General features: G+C 42.9%; 1 protein-coding gene across 2 annotated transcripts in view; it reads left to right on the forward strand.

Annotated features, from left to right (window-relative positions):
• Positions 1-27,323, forward strand: part of LOC120420486 (uncharacterized) — a 48,581-nt gene extending 21,258 nt beyond the window's left edge. Inside the window, exons 2-3 of one of the 2 annotated variants that reach the window (XM_039583528.2) lie at positions 9,582-9,722; positions 19,509-27,323. In XM_039583528.2, the coding sequence (XP_039439462.1) occupies positions 19,574-25,825 (6,252 nt within the window). In that variant the 5' untranslated portion in view covers positions 9,582-9,722; positions 19,509-19,573 and the 3' untranslated portion in view covers positions 25,826-27,323. The remainder of the gene's footprint in view (positions 1-9,581; positions 9,723-19,508) is intronic. The other variant, XM_039583529.2, reaches the window with a different exon arrangement.
• The last annotated feature ends 403 nt before the right edge of the window (positions 27,324-27,726 follow it).

Below are 27,726 nucleotides of genomic sequence, written 5' to 3' on the forward strand. Positions count from 1 at the left end.
ATTAAACCAAATTTCTTCAAAGGGTTACTTTTGTTTAAAAATAAAATTCTTTTTGATTTCAAAAAAAATCATTAAAGAATCAATAAAACTTTCATCGCCACCCCAACGGTCCACACTGCCGCTCGACTTTACCCAAGACCATCAATGGCAGTGATGATTATCCGTCCATAATTAGTTTGAAATAGAGTAAATGATAGATAATGAGAGCGAAGGGGGACCAACCGGTTTTTTTCCTCCTCTGACAGCCATCAGGAATCAGTTTCACCGCTAATTGTCAATCGGACTCTAATTAGCGTCATGGTCGTCGTCCCTTTTAAAGGAATCAGGTTTACTTTTTGTCCCATCTCCTGCTAAACACGCACCCTCCTGTACGCAAAATAAAACGAGCTGTAAATAACATTAGAAGGTTTGTTTTAAAATAACGAGACATCAACATCACGCTCCTTATCCAAGGTCACTTTGATTGGGGTACAGGAAAATAATCATTAAAAGTATACCCCTCCAAAGACATTCAAGCATGCCATGACCTAAACCACAGTACAGTCGCCTCAATTTTTAAGTCCATTCAAAAATGCCAACCCCGGAGAAGAGCCTTCAAGCAGCCCGGAGATTTGCGAGGATGACAGTCAGGAAAAAAATATCTCAAAAAATCTCCAATCTCATCCGAGCGGCAGCTTCCTATGTACGAAAAAAATGCCGCCACGAATAGAACACCACCGTACAAGTGGGTTATTTGCCCTGGGGAACCGGTAATAGGGTGGTGGTAAGTCAACAGAGACACAACCCATCATCATTATCATCAATGGCACACGGACACACAGACCGAAACCGAGAGCACCGGGAGATCATGAACCGTGGTGGAGAGCAAGTTACTAACTGCTTAGTTCTGAATAGTGAGTTTCATGAGACATAATTTGGACATTTATTAACTAATTGATTTATCTTAAAACTGAAAACTAAAAACTAAAAACTAAAAACTAAAAACTAAAAACTAAAAACTAAAAACTAAAAACTAAAAACTAAAAACTAAAAACTAAAAACTAAAAACTAAAAACTAAAAACTAAAAACTAAAAACTAAAAACTAAAAACTAAAAACTAAAAACTAAAAACTAAAAACTAAAAACTAAAAACTAAAAACTAAAAACTAAAAACTAAAAACTAAAAACTAAAAACTAAAAACTAAAAACTAAAAACTAAAAAACTAAAATCTAAAAACTAAAAACTAAAAACTAAAAACTAAAAACTAAAAACTAAAAACTAAAAACTAAAATCTAAAAACTAAAAACTAAAAACTAAAAACTAAAAACTTTAGACTTTAGACTTTAGACTTTAGACTTTAGACTTTAGACTTTAGACTTTAGACTTTAGACTTTAGACTTTAGACTTTAGACTTTAGACTTTAGACTTTAGACTTTAGACTTTAGACTTTAGACTTTAGACTTTAGACAAATTTTCAAAAATTCTAAAATTTCCAAAAATTCTAAAGATTTTTGAATAAACCTAAACATGTGGAAAATTATTCTAAACGCAAGGGAATGCATTTTAAATTGATTTCATGAGATTGAACATAAATTTCCATTGAAATTTCGATTTTTTTAGAGAAAAAAAAATGTTTGCCCCCTGATTTTTCGGGCCGATTTGGAAGGGGGGAGACAAAAACTATTAAAAATATTTGTACCAGTCTAATTTCTTTTTCGAAAATCCAAACTACAGATCTGTCAAAAATAAATTTAAAAAAATCAACATTTTTTTCACGTTTTAAAGATTTTTTGCATTCTTCCCATAGTAATTTTTTTTGAAAAACCTATTTTAACTGCTTTTGTTCAAAAGAATGCAAAAACCAAGCAAATACTACAGTAATTAGTTTTTTTTTCTCTTTTTGCCATTTTTTCGAAGAACGTGACATGTTAAAAAGAAAGCGAAAAGTCATAGATTTATGTATTAACAATAAAATTTCTATTCAAATGAATATTTTTCAAACTAGTTCAAACTGGTAATATTTGAAAAGTTAATAATAGTGAAAAGTAACTAGTTTGAATTTTGATTAATTACTTCAAATAACTAGTTTGAAAATAATGGAAAAAGTCCCAGAACTTAATAATATCATCTTTAAAATTGTCAAAAGAACTGGTCATGTTGACCAAATGCAAAAACTACAGATCTATATTTTTGTTGAGAAACCAATTCATTTTATAAGAACTGGTCAGGTTGGAAAGAATGCATATCTTCCAGAAATGGAAATAATCATCTTTTATATTGTTAAAAGAACTGGAAAGATTGCAAAAACAACATATTTTAATGAAACCGATCCATTTATAGCGTAAAGAATGCAAAAACTCCCGGAAATAAATAAAAAGTGTTATGAATAGTTCATAGAACTAGTCACTTTTGAAAAAAATACAAACTAACGCAAAAATAATATTTAAAAAAAAATACAAACCTGATCAATGGTTCATAAATGAAGAAATTATAGTTTTTTAAACAAAAAATCTTAAAGATATTAAAAATATTTCCTCAAATAATCTAAAACTTCCCATAGAATCACTCGAAAATCCCACTGTCCCATACAATGACGACTTCGCCACGGCCTCCTTCGCAAAAACCGTGCTGAACCGGGGGAGGCAAAAAAAAATAATCAAACATGCTATTCAATGATGTTTACTCACATCACAGCCGGCTTTGGCTGGCTGACAGTCCCCTTCTCACGATGATATGCACCACGAAGGGGGCAGCATACTGCACCGCACCCGGGGGAATCCCCTTTTCGAGACCGTAACGATCTGAGCGCAAATCTCAGTTGAGTCATATCGGAATACCAACTCCAATAAGAACTTAAAATGTTGAACAAAAAATACGACCTCTTCAAAACATCACATTCTTAGCCACGAGGAAGGACACGAACCGCAGAAAAAAGGTTCTTTAAGCGGTTATTAAGCGGAGAAGCCCCGGCTCCGTTCTCCTTTTTTTTTGTGAGCGAACATGCAAATAAGTGGCTGCAAAGTCCTCGTGCACGTCGTCATGGATTACTGCGATTCTCAACTTTTCATCTTGACCTGCCTGCGGCTTTCGTCAGGTGATCTTTTTCTTAATTAAAAATTCTACCGCAGCACTTTGAGTGAACGGTCGACCTATGGGGGCGATTAAAGAGTAGCTGGGATTAAAAATAAAATACAGGAAAAAAAACGAGGATGAAGAAGCCGTAAAGTGCCTTTTTTGTACCGGTCGGGGTTCTGACAGCAAGTCTGATTGACTCAACAGTTAGAATGACAGGTTGAATGGGAAAATTAAGCTGACTTATTTGTCATCACGCAGGACTTATTGTTTTGCCATTATCAACACAACTGATTGATTCGTACATGGAAAAGACCTTTATTCAGAAACTTAAAAGAGAAGCAAAATCATTCAAGTCCAAGTGCCTGCCACAACGGCGAACGCGTGAGGCAGAGATAAAACAAACAAACCAGATAACAACACCGCAACGAAACGTACCGAAAATTCAAAAGTAAACAAACCCATTTCAGGCCGACGGGGGGGACAAAAGAAACGCCACTCTGACAGTAGATACACCTACTTTGTACACTGCCTTGCGCTCTCGAGCGCGCGATAATGGCAGTGAAATTCTACACCACACAGTTGTGTACACAAATTGATACACCACATCGCATCGCAGTTGGCCACAAGAAGACATTGTCATCGTGCTGCACGGGTCAAATCAGAATTGACAAATGCGCCGCCTACTGCTGGAAATAGTTTTCCGCAGAAAACGTGATCGAACCAGACGTCAAGTCGAATACATTTCGCCAGAACCCGCGCGTCGATATCAGACGGCGCGGTTCTTATCGGTCTACACGCTTAGAAATTGTGTATTTACGGAACGCGTATGACGAACGAGTCTGATATGGATGCCAAACAATTTGCTGCAATTAAATTGATACCGAGCTCAATTTCATTTTGGCAGGAAATTTTAAAATAATGACTTGTGAATTCTTGAAACACAATCGGGTTTCATTTTCAGCAACTTCAACTTCGACTCCAACTTACAAATGTATGTCAAATTAACGACTCCGACTCCAATTCTTCACCGAAACGATCCGACTCCACCACCACCGACTGCATCAACTTTCCCATAAAAAGTTGTTAAAGCCGACTCCGAGCCAAGCTTCTAAAGATTTAGTGACTCCAACTCCAACTTCAGGAAATTCATCGACCCTGACTCCGACACCAACGGCGGAGTCGCTAGAAATCAACAATCGACCCCCTTTCACCGACAGCAGCAATGACTTCAATGTATAACCCAGCAATCAACACTTCTCACAATTGTTCTCCGTGGCCAAGTACAGCTGTTTTGTAATAGAAACAGTCTTGTAGAACATCGCAACTTGCAAACTGATCAAGCAAACTCCCCATGAGCCGCAGCCTGCTGTTCTGATCTAGTTCTGGAATTCAATCCAAGTAAGCTCGCGCGCGCTATGTTTACAAAACATTCGATCTAGTGTTTACACACACACACAAATCAGCTTACTGATTTATTATGACTTGACAGCAAGCAACAACGCGTCTGCCGACTGATACGAGCGGCGGGGTTTCGGTTTGAACCCCAATATTGTTGACATTTCAAACAACATTACGAGAATGCAAACAAACCGGGCTGAGACGAGAACGCTCTACTTTTCCCTGGAAAGTGTGTGTAGGTCAGTTCGCGAGAGACCTTGGTGAATGAAGTGTTTTCATAACATTTTGTGCTGGATTTCCCCGAAATTGAAGCGATTCGAGGAATTGAGTTGTAAAATACAATGTTTAGGAAGTTTCAACATAAATTCTTCAAAAGTAGGTCAATTTTTGATAACAACATGAAATTCGAGCAGTTTTGACCAGAGCTGCGGAGTCGGGACGGACGATTTTAACTCAAGCTTTTGAAAAATTAGCGATTCCGACTCCAGCTTTTGAATAAGGCTTTCTAGTCGGAAATTTACCAACACATTCAAAATATGTTTCCATGACAGCTGGACGTTTATTTGCATCAGATTTCCTATCTCTTTCTAGCAATAGTTTTTTGTCAGGCGACTTATAGCTGGTTTTTTTGTCTGACCGCCCGATATGTCAACCAACATATTTCGCAGGGCTGTGACAGCTCGAGCTCGATCATTGTTTGCATCAGGACACTGTGACGAGAAGTTCATCATTTTTGGGTTAAAGTATATTTTTTTCACTGGGCCTAGAAAGCCTTATATTTAGCGTCTCCGAATCTGACATAAAAAAAGACCTGACTCCAACAACCCTTTTGAAGATTTTTTGTCAATCATTCTACATATCTCAAAGGAAACTACTTTTTTAGAACATCCAACTTGACAAAATCATCAATCAGGATTCCTTTTTGAGTCACTTCCTACCCAATGAGAATTTTGGCTTGAGCCTCGAGTGAGTAAGTATATGCTACACGGAGAAAAATCAGTTACCATAATCGTGAACAAGCGTTCATGAAATTCGGAACCATAAGCAAAGTGTGCAAATCCGATTCGAATCTAATTTGAAAACTGATTTTTCTCCGTGTACACTATTGCGGAGTGTTTTGTCTCTTTTGTTTCGATACACTGAAAATACGCCACACGTTTTATTCAAGTGCCCAAACACTTGAATGATTGAATAAAGTCCCATCATAGATTTAATTGGTTTGTGTTTCAACATCATTCCAAACCATTATCAAATGCAAGTGTTTGGGCTATTGAATTTTTGGTATTTTTTGACATGTTATTGTCATTCGGGTGGCTCAAGCTTTTCAAGTGTTTTGCTCATGGATTTGTCCCACTACCTTTAACTATTCAAAGTGAAGAGCAAAACACTTGAAATTGATCTCAAGATCTACCCAAAACAGGCACTCTTCACAGTCAACGTGAAGTCCACATGAATTTAATGTATTTCACTGATTGATTTTAGAGCGACTTTCATCGAAGGCTAGAAGCTAGGCTAGGACGAATAGCGCAAAAAACTCACCCGTCTTCAACTGGCCAGCCGGCGCAGTGGTAGCGTGCACGACTAGCAAGCGAGAACCTGTATATCGCTTGTACGTAATTTTATTTTTCAACCCCATTTAAGATTCAAGTGTTTGGCTATTGACATTTATTCATGGCCAATCACCGAAATTTCAAGTGTTTTGCGATTGATATTTGAGTGCTCTGTACAGCAGGGCCAGATCATGTGTAGAACACTTCGTTGAGCTGTGTAAGTTTTGCTCAGTGTAGTTACCCAAATATAATTTATTTATGTATTTTTTTATAATTTAACATCAACACTCGACTCCAACTCCAACACTAACGGTTGATAGTTAGTCAACTCCGATTCCACTAGTTTTAACCTCTACATTTATTAAAATAAAGACAGCTTGAAGGTCAACAATGTTTACAAACAAAAACTTGAGACAAAAGATCCAAACGAACTTTTGTTCCCATCATGCCAACGACGTGGTCCGAAAAATCATTGGAGCATTTAACCAAAAAGGTAAACAAAATCACAGCGAAGCAAACACGAAATGCAAAATAATTTGACACTTTGCATACCAAAGTCTCTTTCCGCAACGCTTTAGAAATTGTTTTCTTTTCAACCGAAAAGTATTGTCACTCTCAATGAAGATGTACGCTTTCAAGAGACAACTTATTTTCTTCAAGTCATTGTAACAAATACCCCCTTCAGAAAAAAAAGCAAAACCAACGAGGCGCCTACTCCGACAACGACCACAAACCTTAAGTAGACGCGCACACGCAGACAGTGAAACGTCACCTGAGAGGTTCGGCACGCTCTAGATCCGAGTCGCGACAAGCAAGATGTCCCAGGTATCCAGCGATGCATGCAACTTAAACTAATTTACCTACACCGCGATGACAATGAAACCCGCGACTTTCCGAGTTCCGTCTCGGGTCAAAAAAAGGTCTAAATCACGAATATCGACGTATTTGCGAGCGCGGCACCAAGACAAAGTAAGCAATGCGCGGTGACGTTCCTCGAAGCGACGCGTCGTTGATAACGCAAGGGGGGTGGTTGAAGCGCAGCAGGCGTCGCCTCTCGTTTGTGGTTTTTGTTTCTGTATCGGGGTGGCATTGCACACACAAATACCCCGGGGAAGCCATAAATTTCAAAGCGATCGAAGCAGGCCACCTAGTCTCGCAGTCGTCCGTCAGTGCCGGCGACTTGGGGTTTGTTTGTTTGGCTGTGTGTGCAGTGAAGTGCTTGCGTGTATGGTCTCGCCTTATTTACTACAGTTTTCCGAACTTTTTGCACTGGAAGCCGACCCCCGTGTGCCGAAATTCGAAAAGAATGCGAAAGTTACGGCAAGCCGATGTTATCGGTGACCCCCGCAGGGGGCACTAACTCCGTTTTCAATGGCTTTTGTCAATTTGAAACGAACATTACATAATGTTTGTTTTAACTTCTCTGTCACCAACTCTGTCAATGCGAGATGTGTTTATTTTGCACCTTCAAAAGGGTAAAATATACACACACGCGCGTTACCCGTCATCAAAGATTGCTGTGGAGCGCCCTCAACGACGCGGAAGAGCCACTTGAAGCGTCCGCTAAACAGCGGGTGCCGAGAGCAGAGCACTCAAGATGGTACAAAAAAGGGGTTGGTACGTGCGAATTCCTCGCGGAACGTTGATAGTAAACAATGCGAGCTTGTTTTTTTTTTTCTTGTTGAGTTTGAGAAAAGTGTCTCTGTCACTGGAAGCGCTTTTTGCAACAATTACATCAACCGCACACCTTAACGTTAACGACCTTGAAAGCTGTTATGCAAACCAAGGCCAACTACGCATAGGTGCGTATCTGTCAAACTGGATTGCGTTCTTTTATTGCCACCTTCGGCGCAATGTGCGTAATAGCCGCTAAAGGTGAAAGTTACGTCAACTTAGCGCGCGCGCACACACACGTCGCTAATAAAAACAAACAAAAAAGCAAGCAAAACTTTGAAGTCGAAAATCAGCTCGTTTCACTTTCGGCGATGATGCAATCTTCCGTTGGGCCGGCATCGAGCTGATATCGAGCGACCCCACAACAATCGGTCCAAGCAGCAGCAATTGAGTTATTAATTTGAAATTATTCAATTTGGTCACGGTCTGGCGTTTGTACCCCGGTTTCGAGATATGGGGTGGGGTTTTTTTCTTCTCTGTTGTTTTTGTGTACGTTTGAAAATTGATAACAGGTCGGTGGTGCGAAGCTGTGTACAACTCTTCATCGTCATACTCGTAATGTGTGGGCAAAAACTTGCAAATCTGTGGGGTCAAAACAAAGAACAGTCATAAAACTGCTTTTGTCAAAGTAGGCATCTGTTGCGCTGCGATACAATCGCGATGTTTGATAACATCGCGAATATTGCGATTGAATCGCCGTTGATTTTAGCTCAGACTCAAACTCTAACTTCTCAAGAAGTTTCAACTCCACCGACTCGACTCCGACTTCAACAATAACTTCAACTCCGACAAGTTTAAGGTTTCACAAGTTCCACTCAGTAGCTAATGTAAACACCTGAATCGCACAATAACGTACCCATAAGTTACAATTTTGTTCGTCGGTGATAATTACAAACCGCCACCAAGCGAAGACGATCCCATTCATAACTGTACGTCGCGTCGTATAAACGCAGCAAACAAGTACAAAGTAGCAGCGGTCCCCCCTAATCAGTGCGTTTCGCTAATTGATAGTTACTGCGCCAAGAAGAAGCAGCACTAGCACGACGCTGATGATGGTAATTAAGAACGCTAACGCTACTGCACCGCAACTGTCAAAGTAGGCTGCGCTGCGCCGCGATGCGCTGCACCGTCGTGACGTTTCACTTAGCGAGCATTAGCAGCCGTAGCGAGCACGTGACTGGCGCGGAACTGGGGCGTCAAAGTTGGCTTTGACTTTGGTTACGCGCCGCTGCGCAGTGCTGTACCGGTACCGGGGTAATTAGAATAAGGTTAGGGACTTGAACTTGTGTGTTTGCGGCTTAGATTAACGCCGAAGTGGGTGGTTGGGGGTAGCGTTTGCTGGCGTTAGGCGAATCAGTCTTAAAATCTTTCTGACAGTTTTATATTGACGTTTAAGGCGTTGGTTCCTTACTTGAATTTTCCAACAACCCACGCAAATTCCAGCACATAAATTCCAAGCAAATTGTATCTTCCTTCACCCGGCCAACGACCTACCCTGTTGTAATGCGCTCCAAGTCTTCATAAAGCCATGGAAGCCGCCCTCAAACACGCGATTCACTACACATAATTTGTAATTTGATATTTATGGAACAGACAATCCTTCGTCCCTTGTCACTCGGTGGAGCCATTCCCACCCTCTTACAGTTACGAAAGAAGAACGACGGGGCTACGCCCCAATTCCCGGCCCGTCCCTCCCTCCCTCAACTTTTCAGCGTTCGAAACTAGTTCATCGGCATCGTCCCACCCCGTTTACAGAGCGCTACATTCCTGCAGTAAATTAAACTTAATGAAAATTAATAGAAAACCTCTTGCCGCTTCGTGGCTTGTTAGAGCCGGCTGTCCCACCACCCTCCGCTAATATCCGGTCTTTTCCTTTTCGCGGGATTGCCCACCTCTCCTTCCAGGAACCAACACATTACTCGTCCTTCGTAGAGAGAGAGAGCTGCCGCCCCACCGGGATTACACGGGGTGACCACGACCACGATGAGACCGGCGGGACGGCCGGAAGTGGCAGCTGCAGGAGGACCGGCGATCGACTAGCAGAGGTAAATAATAATCGATATTGGGAGGGGGCGTTATGTCATACGACCACCGGATATCCATCACACACACGCTCGAAGCGTCCTAAAATTGATTGGAAATTTGACAACGAGCGTGTATGTAGGTGGGACAAAATTTGACTGTACTTGACAGGGTTTGACAGTGTTGACAGATTTTGACAGAATTGACAGAGTTTTACAGCTACAGCGCTCGCTATCTAGGCCACCAATTCACTTTCACTGATCGATATTTCGCAGCAATAATGCACCAATGACTTACATTTGACGTTCACCGGCGGTGGTGCCGCCACCATGGCATGTGATGTTATAACAACTGTTTTGCGTGCAGCCACGTGTGCCAATGGAAAGCTTTTCCATTCCATTAGCCGATCGGCGAGATTACACAAACGCTGCTCACACGATGCCTTTCAATTTTCTCCGATGGACTTGGATTGACCCACTACTCGAACAATAATTCACCACCAGGAGCTTCGAACGGTGGGTGTCATTTGCAATAATTGCACATGACATGAGCCGCGCTAGCGTTGTCACTCGGTCCTGTCACTCATCCCCGCCTAACGGCAAGGTCCATTTGTTTATTGGACGCTTCAAAAATTAATTACTGTCACCGTTTTCCCCCTCCAGCGAGTTGAATAATTGACGCGCGGAGAAGCGCTAGCTCGAAATTACTGCACAATGCGCGACAGGTAAACAATAACTAAACGTCAAACCCGATTCGAATCGCCGCCTACTGGGAGCCGCGCGCGCTGTCATCAGGGCAATTGGAGAGCTGGTGAAGGTCAAACGAAATGAAATTACTGTCTGACGCTGCTGAGATCGACCGATCGATACAGTTTTAATATGGAAATGACTTTGACAGAACTGCTCCTACCGTTAGCGCGCTGAAGCCGTTAACACAACGATCTTCCCGAGCAGGGGTAAATAACACGGGAATACCAAATTTTGGTATTACTTGAGCAAATAACAGCGACCAAAATGTGCCCTTGGTTGCCCAGTAATAGATGGTAAAATACCATGAAATCATACCAAAAGCTTGTATGTGGAAGGGCACAACAATACCAAACCATGTTATTCCAAGGGTAAAATAATACCTCAAAATAGAACCATTTCAATACCAAGTTGAGGTCTTCTGGATTTTTGAACATTGCTTGAATACCAAAACTTGGTATTGCCATGGTTTTAATTTTAGGTATTCCCGCGCCCTTGGAAAATCTTATTTTGGTATTCCTGTGGTCTTCCACATACATGATTTTGGTATGATTTGATGGTATTTTACCATCTATTACTGGGCAACCAAGATCACATTTTGGTCGCTGATATTTGCACAAGTAATACCAAAATTTGGTATTTTCATACCATTTTTAGTGCAGCAGTTGCAGTTAGTGAAAAAACGGAAATGATCCATATGCAACAGCCAAATCTACTTCTCTGATGATTCCATGTTGTTCTTAGTGATATTCTTCACCACACCGAATGCATTTGTCATTGATGAACGGCCTGTGCATGAAGTTCTTGAAGATTCTGAAAAATAACAAGATTGAAAAATAAGTGTTATTAAAATAAAACTGGATTGAAATTCACCAAAATTCAATAATCTTTCGATTGACTCTTTTTTCAAAGTACATATTTGGTTTTTTTTTCAAGTCATTTTAGCGCCAAATTTATTATCTTGTCCAAATTGGTAAAAAAAATCCCATAGTTTCAGAGAAAATTGATGAAACCTTTCAATACCAAAATAATACCAAAATGTGCCATTTTCCACAATTTCAAGTCATTTCTGTAGGGGGTATATCAAAAATGTTTAAAATCAAGTTCAAAATTTCCGGTTTTCAATGAAAGCATTCGCTTTGAGACATCATTTTAAAGCAAAATTAATTATTTTGTCAAAATTGTTCAAAATTTTCCCATAGTTTCAGAGGAATTTGATAAAACACTTTAATACCAAAAAAATACCAAAATGTGCCATCCTGACTTAGAAAATTTTCAACAATTTCAAGTCATTTCTTTAGGAGGTATATCAAAAATGTTTAAAATCAAGTTTGAAATTTACGGTTTTCAATGAAAGCATTTGCTTTGAGACATAATTTTAGCGCAAAATTAATTATTTTGTCAAAATTGGTCAAAATTTTCCCATAGTTTCAGAGGAATTTGATAAAACACTGTAATACCAAAAGAATACCAATATGTGGTGTTCGACCATTGACAAATTCTGCAATTTTGCAATATCAAAACAATACCTTAAATTGGTATGATGGCACATTTTGCTCTTGCATAATCATTAAGACAAATTTTAAAGGGTCCAGGAATACCAAAATTTGGTATTGATACCAGAGAAAGGTATTATTACGCATTTCCCTTGTTATTTACCCATGCTCGGGTTGTCCGGTCACTTCACAACTACTCGCTAATCAGCGAGATGTCTCCCTGAACTTCGCCGCGGTGGCGGTGCTGCGACGGGTATTTGACAACAAACTCGCTACCGTAAATAAACAAAACATAAATCGCTCAACCGGTCCGCACTCTCTCTCTCTCTCTCAAACTGGAGCAGCTAATTTCAATTAACTCCTTGGCGTCAACCGCGCGGGATGGGCCCGTATCGAGGACACTTTCCTCCGGCTTGAAGTGGAGCAATTTATCAAAATCTTCTATGCCATAGACGAGGATTGAAGACCTAACACGACCTAAAGATGCGCTCGAGGACTGTCAATTTGACAGCTGCGCAAGTTTGTAAGTCTAGAATCCGCTTCCACGTGACGTACCGTCCCAGGGATCCCGGACATTCTGCGAGTCGCTCGCTCGCTCACTGGAAAAGCCTAAGGTCGGGTTGATTTGCCACAATTTCATAATCAAACTAATCTATCGCGCAGCGATGTTCTGGCGAGGCCGCCGTAGCAAGCGGTAGATGGAGAAACTGTCAACGGAACAGTCCCCAGCCTGCCCGCTCGGGACTGATATCGCATCATCATTACCAACAGCTCGCATTAATGGGTTCGCTTGGGCAATCAGCCAGACCCATTAAAACGCGATGTTATTGTTAGTGTTATTACTTAATGTCATTTCGCTTATATTTTTTTCGGACTTCACTTCCTCTTTGTGGTCGCAGTAGCCTTGCGCTTTCGTAACATGCTGAGCTCTGTGGCATGCTAAGCTGGATACAGCAGCATTGTCCTCTTTTTTCTACGAAGCAAGGTCCGTCTAGACGGGTACAAGAAGCTCAACATAAATCATTTGGAACTTATGCCTAAAATACGTCAAGATACGACAGAATTGGCATGAGAGCAGTTGTTGACGCCGCTTCAATGTCAGACCGACTTTTTAAAAAACTGCTCTACATTGGGTTGTCAAAGTTATACTTTCCTGTGAGTAAAAGTTCAAGCATTAGTATTGACAGCAAGGCTAACGTCAACAAAATACAATTACCGATCTATCGACAGTTCAGCGAACTTCAACCACGTCCGTTCGGCTCCACTTCTTGACGGAACTTTCACTCGAAGTTAATCGAAATTCGATATCTCATATGGGCCACACTTCTCTATCCTTTCGTCCTCCCCCATCAGAATTTCACAATGCAAATTGACTTCCTCCAATCACCCGTCCCATCGTGCACCAGAGTCCTCATGGGGCAATCAATTTGATTGGTAATGTTCCAGCCATTATATTCCACCGCCCGTAATTACACTCACGTCGATTCACGGAATTTCTTCACCGCGGGACCGTGTCGTGAGTGCGTCAACATCTGGGAAAGTGGCCACGTGGTCACGGGAGGGCGCTACGGTGAAAACCCCCCTCTTTTTTCGTCACGCCATCAGAACCCCTGGACACGGTTCCCACGACGTACCTCCGGAAGTGTTAACTTCCGGAAGCAAGGGCGCGCGCGCGCCCCCAACAACAACCTTTAACGTAAACTGCAAGCCCCGAAAGCTGTCAAATTACAGCTCAGTGGTTCACTGTGTGTTTACACGGCTGCATCGCGATCGCAAAGCAGGCGATGAAGTGGCGATAAACACGTGGACGTGTGCGGTCTCGTCAAATCCAAGTCGGCGACGAAGGTGACGGCGCAAAGGTGTTGTATATATTTTGAATGCATAAATAAATAATTGCCCTTTCCCGTTGCGCGGAGGAAGCCCGCGCTCTTTGTTTGTGGGCAAACACATTAACGTTGGTTTTATTTTTGTCACCGTTGATAACGGCGCTGTCAAACGGTAGCCGAAGGTATTTTATTTGAAAAGGGCAATACGGACTGCTTTGTCGAAGACTTCGACATACGACTGAATGCTTCCGGATTGCTGCGGTCTGTAATCTGAAATGCATTCTCCACCTTTACGAAAACTGGAAGTAGGGTGTGAAAATTAGTCCACACTGGTTCACCGTTAGAGTAAACTTCGTGACGACATGATCTGGTTGGCGTGTAAACAACAGTGCACGAGCCATCGCAGTATGCCATGTGTCATGTGAGATAAAGTACAACAAGTTGATATTAAGTATTTAGTATTTTATCTAAAAAAAATTCCCTCAAAATACAAATATCAATGCCAGTAGGTAAATACTCCAATAATCTAATCTAATCTAATCAGACCCTTGCGCAGCCAATCTTTCGAAGGGATCCTGGAGAGAGCCTTAGGTTAGATGACGCCTAGCACTCTTCTTGTCATTTAGGGGAAAGTGGGGCAAGTGTAACAAGCTAAGGAAATGCTCGTTAAAACCCATTAAAATGTTAAAACATCTGCCGGATTTTATCATAATCATCTTATTTCAGGTCTTGACTAAGACTTTGATAGAACAAATTTTGAAAAAATCCTGTTTTTCAATGTTAAAAATTGATTTTAAAATTTTTGATTTTCCGTACGTTCTACTCAACTAGTGGGGCAAGACGAACAACCCGTTGGGGCAAGAGGAACAATGCATGAAAAAACATGTTAATTTGCTAACAAGTGAACTGCTATCACTTTGAAACATCAGATTAGAATGTATTTGAAACGTTTCTTTCATTTTGAGGTTAAATAATAATATTTTACTAAAAATTTGATCGCTCTTACGAAAAAATTAATTACTTAGATGATAAATAGTAAATTTTCATAGTATCACTTTATTTTGCGTGGAAATTTTTTTTAACAATTGTTTATCAGTTTTTAAGAACTTTTTTGTATTTATTTCCCAATAAAATATGTTGCTGCAGCAATTCGTATTTTTTTCCATACTAAAAATTCATATGGTACACTTGCCCCACCTGAACAAGATTTTTTAAAAGCTCTCAACAAAAATAACCAAAAGTCAAATCATACTTTCTAATAGGTGCAAATCATTGGTAGGGACACTACTAATCTAGGAAAAATTGCATTTTGATAAAATGAGCCTTAAAACGAACCCTAAGCCTTATTTTGTACTTTCCAAATATTATAAGAAAAGGTTTTTAAAAAACTTCATTAAATCTTATGCCCCGTGGCGTTTACGTTGTTTTGGCGGTTATGTGGTAGTAGAATCAGCTGATTGCATTGCTAGCAACAATTCCTCATACTGGAAATAATCAAAATTGTAAAAATTACGGCCGTACGAGCGATTGTTCCTCTTGCCCCATATGGTCGTCTTGCCCCACCTTCCCCTATTAACATTTGTAGTGCCCCATTGCATCGGAATGCATTGAAACATCACAAGCGTTAAAGCGGCCAGGCCTACTGCGTAAAGCCGTATCGCAGAGATGACTCGTAATTGGGTTGAGTTTGAGCACTGAGTGTTCGAACAACAACACAATTCTGAATCGACAGGGGAGGAAGAAGCGTGGGGACACACCACCATACGCTCCGAGATTTGGTTGTATTCGTTGGGAGCACCATGCTAAGAAGGTTTGGTACTCCGGGACCCTCTGGGATGGGACATTGTATTTCCACGAATGCCCTGGACACTATTTGCCGTGGTTATAGCGCCACAACTCGCTCTCTCTAACAGTATTCCTAATTCCAGTTCACGCTCACCAAGTCGTCATGGCCTAGTGGTTAGCATTTTTGCTTGCCAATCCAAAGGACGGGGGATCGAACCCCGCCTCGAGCGACTTTGATTTTTCGTTCATATTCATTATTTCAAATTCCTATGATCTTACCTTTCTCGTTGGGGGCAGATGGGCATCGAACCCAGAACCATTCGCTTACAAAGCGAACGCCGTAACCAGTCAGCCACGGACGCTCCCCTCAGTAGGTAAATACTCCAATAATAATCGAAACTTCGGATAATCAAGTCTCGACTGTAAAAACGGAAAAACATTTTTGTCCTTAACGGAAGTTTCTAGGAAACCTTCAGATACATAGAAAAAAATTATATAAGTATTCATCAGGTAATTATGACAATTTTGTAACAAAAAAAAGTTTAGTATTACATCAGGAAAACAATGGTTTTGTTTTTTCTGTTTTCCATCCGTCATCCGTTCCATCATCCAACCTGCAAAAAATATTTTTCTAAACTTTTTTCGAAGTTATGTTCACTGGCCATCTGCGAACCGATTCCATTAAATAAACCAAGAAAAAAAAAATTAAAACTGAGCCAATAAGGTTGGGCAGGTCTTTTTTAAGACCTTGCCTAACCAATTTCCTAATCAAAATAAAATCTCTCTTAAAAGAAAAATAGAAAAAAAAATCTTTGTTTTCCCTCATTTTTTTGGGTAATTTTTAAACGACAAATCACAATGACAAAGACACAAAACATGTGTACTTTTTTTTGTAAATTCGAGACACGCCCAAATTTCGTTTTATACCCATATTGTTTTGGTCACCGAGAAATGATATCAATTAATTTTAATCGGACTTTTTCGGTAAAATATGACACAATTTTTAGAAGATAGTTGATGAAATTTTAGGTGGAAGGAAATAGTTTATCAAAGTGAGCTTCTTAAATGGAAAAAAAAATAAAATTCTAGGAAATATAAAATGGGCTGTTAAGGAAAAAAACGAAGTTGACTTTATAGCTGTCGGCCACCATTGCTAGTACCAACCACTAGTGTCTTCCTTTTTATCTACAAGGACTTCGCCGCCCTGGGCTCCTAAGTGTATGAAAGTATGGCACGAAGCGACGGCGCCGAATACCCATATTTACGCAAAGAATTTTAGAGCGCCCGCCGCGGGATTCGAACCGGCGACCTCTGGATTGTGAGTCCAGTGCGCAGTCCGATTGATCCACACGGGCGGACTGTTAAGGGTTTATCCATAAACTACGTGGACACTTTAGAGTTGATGGGCTACGATTATCCACGCTCCATATGAAACAGTTTTTTTGTATGGTCAACTGTCTATAGAAAGGTGGAGGGGTGTCTACATTTCTAAAAATTGCCTGTCCACGTTATTTATAGATGTCAACTACGGCCGATGCAAATATTTTTCGAAGTTTATGTCGCCCCCCAACCCCCCCCCCCCTCCCCAAAATTAGTCCAAAAAATCCAAAAAAAGGGGCAAAAAAAATATTTTTTCTAAAAACTCAAAAATTTCAATAGAAATAGAAGTCTTATCAAATGAAAACAATCTGAAATGCATTTTTCTGCAGTGATAATCATATTTAGCATGTTTGGGCTCGTTTAAAAATATTTTGATTTTTTTATGATATTTCAATGTACAGCACCGCAAATTCTTTTTTTTTTGAAAAAAAATTGTTCGTCAATACTTAGAAATTTTGGAACCTTATTACAGTCCAGACTCGGTTATCCGAAGGCCTTGTCAAAATTTCACTTCGGATAATCGAGACTTCGGATAATCGAATCACGAAAAAAATGTTTTTTCGTTGTCTTATTTTTGATTGTTGAGCTTTAATTTGATCCCTAAATTACTCTAAAGTGATTTAAAATGTTTTAATACAAGATGGCGGCCAAAATGGCGGTGATCCGAAGTTCCATACAAACCTTCGGATAATCGAACTTCGAACGATCGAAACTTCGGATAATCGAGGCTTCGGATAATCGAGTCTGGACTGTATTGCAAAACAACTGGACAGATGTGTAATGCATTTTAAAACACTTTTTCATTCAAATGTTGAAACTGTGGCTTGTAATTTATTTTTTTTAACTTTTTTATTTTGTTTTGTGTACATCAGCCTGTGGCGCAACAGGCTTTGACAGGTTGCGCTCGTATTTTGATTTTTGTTTGCCTTCACAATACTCTGTCCGAAGTCCAGGAAGGAGCCACGTGTTAAGCATGTTTGAGCTCACTTTAAAATATTAAGATTTTTTTTTCTGAATTAAAGATATTTTGAAAACTATCGATCACTTAACAACTTGACTGGTGTAAAATGCATTTTTAAATACGTTTTACATTTAAATGTTGAAATCATGGCTTGTAATTGTCTAATCTTTTTTATTCTAAATTAAATTTTATCACATTTAAAATATTTTGGATTGATGCAAAAATAAAAAATATCATCATCTAATCTAATCTAATTTATAATAATAATAGATTAGATAATCTAACCGTATCGCAGCCAGTCTTTCGAGGGCATCCTGGAAAATGCCTTAGGTTGATTAACGCCTAACATTCTCTTGTCATTATTAACATTTGCAGTGCCCCATTGCATTGATTGAAACATCACAAACGTTAAAGCGGCCAGGCCAACTGCGTAAAGTTAACCGCAAAGATGATTCGTTGAATTGGATTGAGTTTGAACACGAATGTTCAAACAGCAATACAATTCTGAATCTACAGGGGAGGAAGAAACGTGGGGATCCCCCGCTCACGTTCCTGTTAGTTATAGCAATGTATCGTTGGAAGCACCATGCTAAGAAGTTTTGGTGCTCCGGGACCCTCAGGGATGAAAAAAAAATCAGGGAAATAAAAAAAAACATCATCATGTGCAAAAACAAATTTCGTTATAATTGGTAAATTCAAAGAAAAATTACAAAATTCCTTAGCATCAATAACTTTAAGGTATCAATTCAATAGAAAAAAGAAAACTGTTTCCATTCCATACCTTTACAAAAATCATCATTTTCATGCCTCAACAGACTGTGAACTGTGAACCATCCCCAAACAATAGCTCATCATCGTAGGCAGTGCATTCGTCCTAACCCCTGCACGGGCACGACCTAATGCTGGTAGTACATAAGAGTAGGCGGTTTCCTTTGACCAAGTGCAACAACTTTCCAGGCCTACTTCAACGTCCGTGCCCTTTCTCTCTGCTGGGTTGAAACCGGTGTCGAATCCAGGATTACCCTACTCTCTGTTTGTGCGAAGCAATTTGTCTATTCCTGGGTTGGAAGTATTGATTTTTTTCCGCTTTCAATTATTGTCATATTTTCCAACCAGTCATTAGACCGGGTTTCGCACATTAAAAAACGGACACAGCAGGGACGCTACTAGTCAATTATTGACGTCCTTTTCCGTACGGCAAACTCTTCCTGTGCGAGTGTCAGCCGCAGCACCACTTTCACCACCGTTTTATGTACTTTTGGCGGGACTCCTGACATTCCATTATGTTACTGCACCGAGTTGTGTATGTGGATGTGAGTTCGCCATGGGGATTTCCCCGACCGGAAGTACTCACGCGATGTCCACGACTGTTTGGAGGAGCAGAACTCGTGTGTTGTTTCTAGGTTGTTTTTATTTCCCTTTATAGGCCAGATAGATAATGACTCCGTTTGAATTATTCACCATAATTGATTCGACATATATTTTGAATAATTACGCCCGCTCTATGGCGCAGCGTTTTGTGTCCCGCCATTACTGACCCGGGCGTCAACGGGACGACCGCCCGAAGACACACTACTAACATTGGCCTATCTTTGTTTTTCGCACTCACTTTCAGCGTCCAACTAACCGGATGACGACGATTTGACCTGCGTCCGGAACTCGTCGGAACCGCGCTCCGCAATGGACCATCATGGGCTGTACACGGACATATCGAACAGTATCCCGGTTGGCGCCAACGGCACCAGCGGTGGTCTGCCGAGCACGAACGTAAAGTACCACCACCATCTGCCGCAGATTCCGCCCCAGCCGCCACCCCAGCAGCAAGCTCAAGGTGTTGGCCAGCAGATTTATTTACCAGGAAGTTACGGCGGACAGTCTCAGCAGCAGCAGCAGCAGCAACAACAACAGGTACAAGGCGGTCATTTACAGCAGCAACAACAGCATGTTGAGCCGGATTCGATAGGCTGCGGTCTTTTTACCGACACTGCCGGACTCTTTGATCCGGCCGGCGCACTCTGTACAAACAATATCAGTAGTAATAGTTTTAGTACCAACAACAACCACCAGGGCGCAAACAATAGCAAGACGGTAGAGTTTACGTCGCGCAAGTTCGAGACGAACACGGGCGACAGTATCACGTACAACATAAACAATATAAATACAAACATTGTAAACAATATAAGCGGGGGATCCCTGGGAACGGGCGGGGTTCAGGCGGGGATCAACCAGGCACAGGCCATTGTCGGTGCCACGACAGATTTCCTCGGGGGTACCCAGTTTTCCACGTCAACAGGTGGCGCAGGTGGTGGCAGTGGCAACACCCAGATCTCGTTCAACAAAGACGGTGATAGCAACAACCCAACGATCATTAACATTAGCAATAACAATCATAATATTATGGCCCCACCCTATCCGTATTCCTACCCAACAAAGATCTCCGGAATGGGTGCGTTAAACGAACTGAACAGCAAATTCGGTGCCAACCACAGCTGGAGTACCGGCGGTGCCAGCACAGCGGGTAACACCACTGTTGGTGGTCACGAATTTGGACATGAAAACACCGTAATCAGTAATTTCGAGTCGAAGAACCCAAACAAATACCACACAAGCCGATCGAGCTATCGGCAAGACTATACCGCAACTCAACAGCAACAGTACGCAGCCCACTACCAACACAAACAGGCGCAGCAGCCTACTACACACTACCAGCCGAACTACGGACTGTATCACCCTGAAGGTGCCCAGGCTACTCCGATACACCAGCCAAACGGTCATCACCATGGTTACCACGAGCCGTTTCCTCACATCGTACGCAGCAAGTACCCAACTGCGACGGACGAAGCCAGTCGTTACGGACGCAGCCACCACCACCAGCACAGCTCAACGAACCACTCCCAAACGCACCACGATCTCATGTACAACGAGCGATCTCGACACACCACCAACTACGCCACTGGCTACGTTCCTCCGACCCCCGGGTCATACTACACCTCGCATCAACCCTCCACCAAAGCCATCATCGGCCCAAACTTGGAATTTTTCAACAGTGGCTACATCAAACAAATGCCAACCATGAACCATCACTACCTGCCACCAAACAGGCATGCCTACGCTACCCAACCCACAGCCCATCACAACTACCATCACCAAAACTATCCCATCAATCCTAACACAACCTATGAAGACCCCTATCACCATCGATCTCGAATCCCCGCTATCCCCACTCACCACTACAAAGACTTGCACCCTCAACAGCAATACGGCAACTACCCTAACACAGCCGCAAACCTAGGTTATCACCAAACTCAACCCCACCAACAGGTCTTCAACAAGACTTTCACCGACTACGGCGCCCCAAACGTAGCCCTCAATCCGTCCAACCACTACAATAACCCAACAACCCCTACCGTCCACCACCAACCCAACCATTACGGCATCAAGTACACCTCACAAACCCTCGTCCCTCCAATGACCCAAGCTAGATCCACCAACTCCTCCTCCTCCTCCTCCCAACAAACCCACCAAAAACCAACCCAACCAACAAACCAAACCTACTACACCACCCCTAACCCCGTCTCATTCGACCTCAACCATCCCCTAATCGACCTCGAAGATCAAATCAACAGCGTCAAGATCCTCAAAACCAACCGTGAACCAACCGTCCCGCAAACCTTCGACGCGAATCACGCGATCAACTACGACTGTCACCAAAAGTACATGATGAACCGGTACCTGGCCGGCAAACCAACCCCCCATCATTCGATCCCGGACGCCAACGGGTACATCCCGAACGGGTTCATCACCAACAACGGCAACAACACCGCCCACCCAACCAACTTCGGGTACACCACCATGGAAGACCTCGGCCTAGGCACCCGAGGCTTCACCCTAGACGAAAACCTCAAGGACAAAAACCTGCGGGACTATCTGAGCAGCTGGAACGAAACCGAAGAAGAGGAAGAGAAGAAGGAAGCCAACAACAATCAACCGGCCCACCAGAACTTCGAGTCCTGCAAGTATCTCCAGGAAGCGCTCGAAGAGCAGCTACCCCCACTACCCCACAGTGGAGTCATCGTAGCGAACGTCCAAAACGGCAACCTGCCCGACATCCTGATCGACCTGGACAAACCCAAAGACGAACCCCAACCAAAGACCGAAACCGAAGTCGGCGAACGTCTCTACATCCTCGAAACGTACGACGTGCCGCACTCCGAGCTGAACAAGTACAAACACCTCAGCGTGATCAACGAGCTGCCCAAGAACGTGGTACCCATCCACGACAGCGCAGATTCGCTCAAGTTCCTCGAGGAGATCGAATCCAACCGGGACAAGTACTACCAAACCGAACTCGAGTCCGAAGTCGTGTATGACGATCGGAAGAAAGAGGACGACAAGAAGGAAAGCACCGACCAAACCGTGCCGGAAGCCGTCCCGGAAAGCGAACCCGCACCCAAAACCCCCGAGAAAGTCAAGCAACCGGAACCACAAGCCGAAGAGCTGGAAGACACCTTCAAGGTGCCCCGTCACCTGCCCAAGTACCGCAAGCGGCAACGCCACGCAGAGCAGCAGCATCAGCAGTACGACTATCCGCGCTTTCCGAAGAAGGCGCGCCGCTCCAGCATCGAAGACTTTCTGTACTGTGATAAACCGAAGCAGAAGGTGCCGATCGTACCGGTACCGAAGCGGTACAACGCGAAGCAGCTGCTGACGCTGTGCGTTGCGGCGCTGAACTCGCGCGGATATCGAAGGTATGCGAAGGCGAATATCGCACGGAGGGAACAGTTGGCGATTGAGATGGAGGAGTGGAAGAAGGTTGAGGAGCGGAAGAAGGTGGAGGAGCAGAAGCTGCTGGAAGAGCAGAAGCTGCTGGAAGAGCAGAAGCTGCTGGAAGAGCAGAAGCTGCTGGAAGAGCAGAAGAAGCTGGAGGAAGCTCCTATGGAGGTGGAAGCGGCTGAGGAAGCAGTTCAGATGGAGACAGCGCAAACTGAGGAGACTGAAAAGGTAGTAGATTTGACCAAGTCCTTAAATGAATCTGCTGTAGAGATCATCAAGGATTGGGACGACACTCCTGAAGAAGAAGAACCAACTGTCGTGGAGGAACAAAAGACGGATGAGTCGAAAAGGCAAGACGTTGTAACCGAGGAAGTTGACAATCAGGAAGTGGACGCAGCTGCTCAAGTAACAACCACCGAAAACACTAAAGAACGTGCTGAAGATGTACAAGTCTATGTTGAAGACGCTGAAGAATGCGTTGAAAACACACCAGAACGTGTTGAGGACGTACAAGAGTGCGTAGAAAGCATTCAAGAGTTTGTCGAAAGCACGCAAGAATGCGTTGAAGGCGCAAAAGATCGCGTTGAGGACACACAGGAGTGCGTAGAAGTCATACAAAAGTATGTTGACAGCACTCAAGAATGCAACGAGGAAGTACAAGAACCCGTTGAGGACGTTCAAGAATGCGTGCAAGACATTCAAGAGTATGTTGACAACACTCAACAATGCGTTGAGGATGCTCCAGAACAAATTGATGACACACCTGAGTGCGTAGAAGACATACAAGAGTATGTTGAAAAGACCAAGGAAAGCGTTGAAGACGTACAAGAGTGCGTAGAGAACATTCAAAAAAATACCAAGAAAAGCGCTGATGACGTACAAGAATGCTTAGAAAACATTCAAGAGTATGTTGACAGCACTCAAGAATACGTTGAGGACGCGAATGTGAGCTTCAAAGAAACACCAAAAACCGTAGAAGATACTGTCTGCGACATTGCAGAAGTACAGTTATCACCGGAAGTTGATCAATCCGACGAGGACGATGAAGACGTCTTCGATGAACCTGCCCCGATAACCAACCGAGTATCGGTGATCGTGGAGGAAGGAAAACAGGTGACGACACCACCACCAGTGCCGGTGATCGAGGGACAGCGAGTTCCCGTGATCCAGAAGCTGGAATCGGTGGAAATGAAGGAAGTTGAGCAGGTTGAGGAAGCTGTCCGAGAAGTGTTCAATCCATTGTCTCTGAAGCAACTGACGAATGAAGCATTCGAGCGATACAGCCAAGTGTACGACTACCAGCATGTTCCGACGCTGCGATCGCTGTGCTACGAGAACCTGCTGGCAAGTGGGTTGCTGCCGCAACCGGACTCGCTGCAGAAGCTGTGCGAGCAGTTCATCTGCAACAACCGGCAGCTGTTCATCATCGAGGAGGTCCGACACGAGCCGGAACGGTTGCAGGACATGTGCCAGAAGGTGGTGAACGAGACGAACATCATCATCGACATGAACGATTTCTGCATCATGACGAACGAGGAGCTCGCCAAGCAGGACAAGGAGGAAGAGGGTCGAGTGTTTATCGTGGAGGACAATCACGGCTCGATCGTGGATCTGTTGAGGGAGGACGATGAAGACGAGGCGGGGACGGAAGTGGTGGAGATCAGCGAAGATCACGAGATATTTCTTGGGGCGATGGAAGCTGGAGACGATGGGATACGGGTTGTGCTGGAGAGCAACCATTCGGACAGCGAGAACGAGATCTATCGGAAGGTGGAGCAGGAGATCGAGAAGATGATGACGACCAGCTCGGATGAGGATGACGAGGGGATAAAGGGAGGAGTGCTGGACGTGGAAGTAATGGACGAGCAGGAACTACAAAACGAGTTCTTTTCGTTTGTAGGGGATGACTGCATCCAGTACGAGGAAGTGGTTCCGGTGAACAAGGTAGCTTATCGGAGGGAGAGCTTGATCAACGATCTGCGGGATAGATACGTTGGCAGTAAGGAGGGTACGTTCAACTGTAGGTTGAAACTGCTTCGCAAGTACGTGTACTATCAGCGTTACATCAAGCTGAAGGATCAGCGAGTTGCGTCGAAGAAGCGATTCTTCCGGAAGCGACTGGTGTGCTTGGAGAAGAAGATCGCGGCAATGCGTCGGAAGACGGTGGTTGAGGTAGTTGACAGTGACAGTAACAGCTCGATGTCTAGCGTGAGTAGTTCGAGCAGCAGCAGTAGCAGTGCCAGCAGTAACGGAACGTCAAGTTCGAGCAGTTCGGACAGCGAAGAAGTTGTCACCGAAGTGGAGACGTTCCAGCAGTCGGGAGAGAGTGCTTCGGAGGAGATGTCTAACCAGTCGGAACAGCCGATGGAGACTAACAACAATCAGGTAGAAGAACTACCCAAACCAGCTCAGCTAGAATCTCAGCAATTTGCCAAAGAACAGGAGGACAGCAACAGTTCGGACAGCAGATCTCGTGGCCAGCTGCGACGATCGCCGAACGTGCTGCCACTTGCGAAAAAGAAGAAGCTCAGCTTCGAAGAAAGCTTGCTCAATATCGAGCAGATATACAAGAAGAGTGGCAGTCCAACTCCGTCGTCGATTGGCAGCCCGAACTCGTCGAACTCTTCATCGTCCAACAGCAACAGTAGACCGATGACACGTCGCTTCTCCACCAACTGCCGTCCAAACGTGATCGTCAACGTAAACAATAACCGCGAAGCTCCGAGGAAGCTGTTCATACCGTCGTACAAAATATTTGACCAGTCGATGTCAACGAAGCTACCGCAGCTGCCGGTTGAACCCAGTCGAAGTCTCAGCAGAAGCAGTAGCGGAAGTAGCAGCAGCAGCAGCAGTTCCTCCAGTACTAAGCAGGTCACAACGAGCACGCAACGCAGCAGTGGGCTGATTCGCGTGAACTACCCAAAGAAACCCTCGACCAAAGAGGACAAGGTCCCGGCCAAGACCTCGCCACGATCGCGTACCACTTCGTCTACCACCAACGGAAGACCCGACCTCGACCATCGCGTTCCCTTCGTCCGCTTGGAACGCATCGATTACGTCGAGCAGCTGGCCGAGCAGTACCGCAAGCAGCAGCTGCAGCAAGATCAGCAGACCAAGTTTGCGAAACTGCGGCAACGCCGGAAGTCGACCTTCTCGTAGTCCGGTCCCGCGGGGTTGCGTGCGTTGCGTGTCCAACGTGCTTATCGAAGGCTTGTTTGCTGGATTTGTGTCGTGTCGTGCAAACGGGCATCAATTTGTTGTTTTGTTTTTGTTCCTACAACCTGTGTGGTGCATGTGTGACTGGGTGTGTGTGCGTGATATCAAAAACTGATTGCCGCTATCAAACCTCTCTCAGTTGTTGTTGTTGTTGGGGACTTGTCGTTTTACCGGTGCGACACAACGTCGTAGTGCGGAAAATGGCCCATTTTCATGGTTGACCGTAGCTGAATTGAGTCGTGTCGCGTTGAGCGAAGCTGTAGTTGCGCGGGTGACGATCTCAGTTGGCGGTGGAGCGCTGGGACGACCTCGAGGAGACCCTGCTGGGTTAGATCGAGTGCAGTGCAGTAGGCTGTGGGCAGGACGGGTCTAATGTTGGTGATTGGTGCGAGCTGATGGAAATTGTTTGGAAAAGTTTTTCGACAACACGTCACTAAAAATTCTCTCAAGACATAATTGTGATATTTTTAATTGATGTGCATCAAAATTTAATTTTGGTAAATTTTTGTTATTAATTTGAAACATTTTACAAGAAATTGCCCCCTTTATTCGCGGACGATTGCTAATAAAAAAAAAGGGATTGGTGATTATGTTACAGACATTACCATTATGACAACGAACTGCTTCCATCTTTTCCTAAAATGCTACGCATCTGTAGATGGCGCCAAAGTACATTGTCAAAATATTGATACACAATAGCTTGGTTTGAATACCATCATCAGGGGTGAGAGTCTGGAGGGTAAAATTGAGTCATACAAAAATGCTTAAATTTTGTATGACTCAATCTCATCCCCCAGACCCTAATCAACAATCTTTGGCAAACATTTGTTTTTTTAAAAAACCTCGTTTAATTGATTGTAAACAGTTCAGAATATAATTTCAAACGTTATTTTTGCAATTTGTAAATGTAATAACATGTTTGACATGCTTAACATTTTCATCATGTCTGAATTACAAAAAAAAATTTTAGCTGATTAAAATCAAATAAACTCATGAGAAATCTATTCCATCTTTCATGTACTTAAAATCGTTACCACCTTCAAACCAAGCAAAACGATCACATGTCGAGGTTCGTTTCCAATGCGCACTGTCTTTGCTCGAAAGCTCCCCGAATCCACGTGTTTGTGTATGCCGCTGCCATCACCCCGCCGCCGTTCGCGCCGCCTGCTACGATTCGAGCAGTTTCATCGCGTTACCTGCCGTTTGTTTGCGTGATAAGTTTGCTATAACGCGAGAATCAACTGTGTCTGCGTGCGTTCTTTGGCGTTACCTAGCGTTTAAGGTGAACGAAGGCTATGCTATAATAAATTTTCGGAGTGTATTTTTTTGCTATAAAATAAAACGTGGTGAAACAAGATAAAACATAGTTTGTAAGGCGAGTCCAAAATAGATTTTAAACAGACGATTTCACACATAATTCTAAATTAATTGTTTTTGTTTTTTAAACAAATTTATATTACTGCTTTTCCATCTAGTCAGGAAAATGGAATTCATTTTAAGAACATTCTAGAAGAAAGTCTTTCTGTTACACGATGCTGTGGTGTTTTTTCTGTTTTAGTGAGAAACGGTCAAACCTTAAGTCCTGTTTTAAAAATTAGTTTGTAGTCATAACCACAAATGTTTGAAAGCATTCCCTCTTCTTAGTTTTAAGGTTTCATTAAGGTTAGACTATTTGTACGTTGCAACGTTGTTTGATGCACCTTTTAAACCACCCGATTAAATTAATATCTAGCAAAAAGGATAATCACGTCTAAGCAAGATAACTCTAGTATTTGTTGTTTAATTCCACTAGATGTGTTGTTTTTGAAAAAAGGGTTTTGATTTAAAAAAGCAAAAGTCTAACA

Source organism: Culex pipiens, chromosome 2, assembly GCF_016801865.2.
Source record: "Culex pipiens pallens isolate TS chromosome 2, TS_CPP_V2, whole genome shotgun sequence".
Lineage (NCBI taxonomy): Eukaryota > Metazoa > Arthropoda > Insecta > Diptera > Culicidae > Culex > Culex pipiens.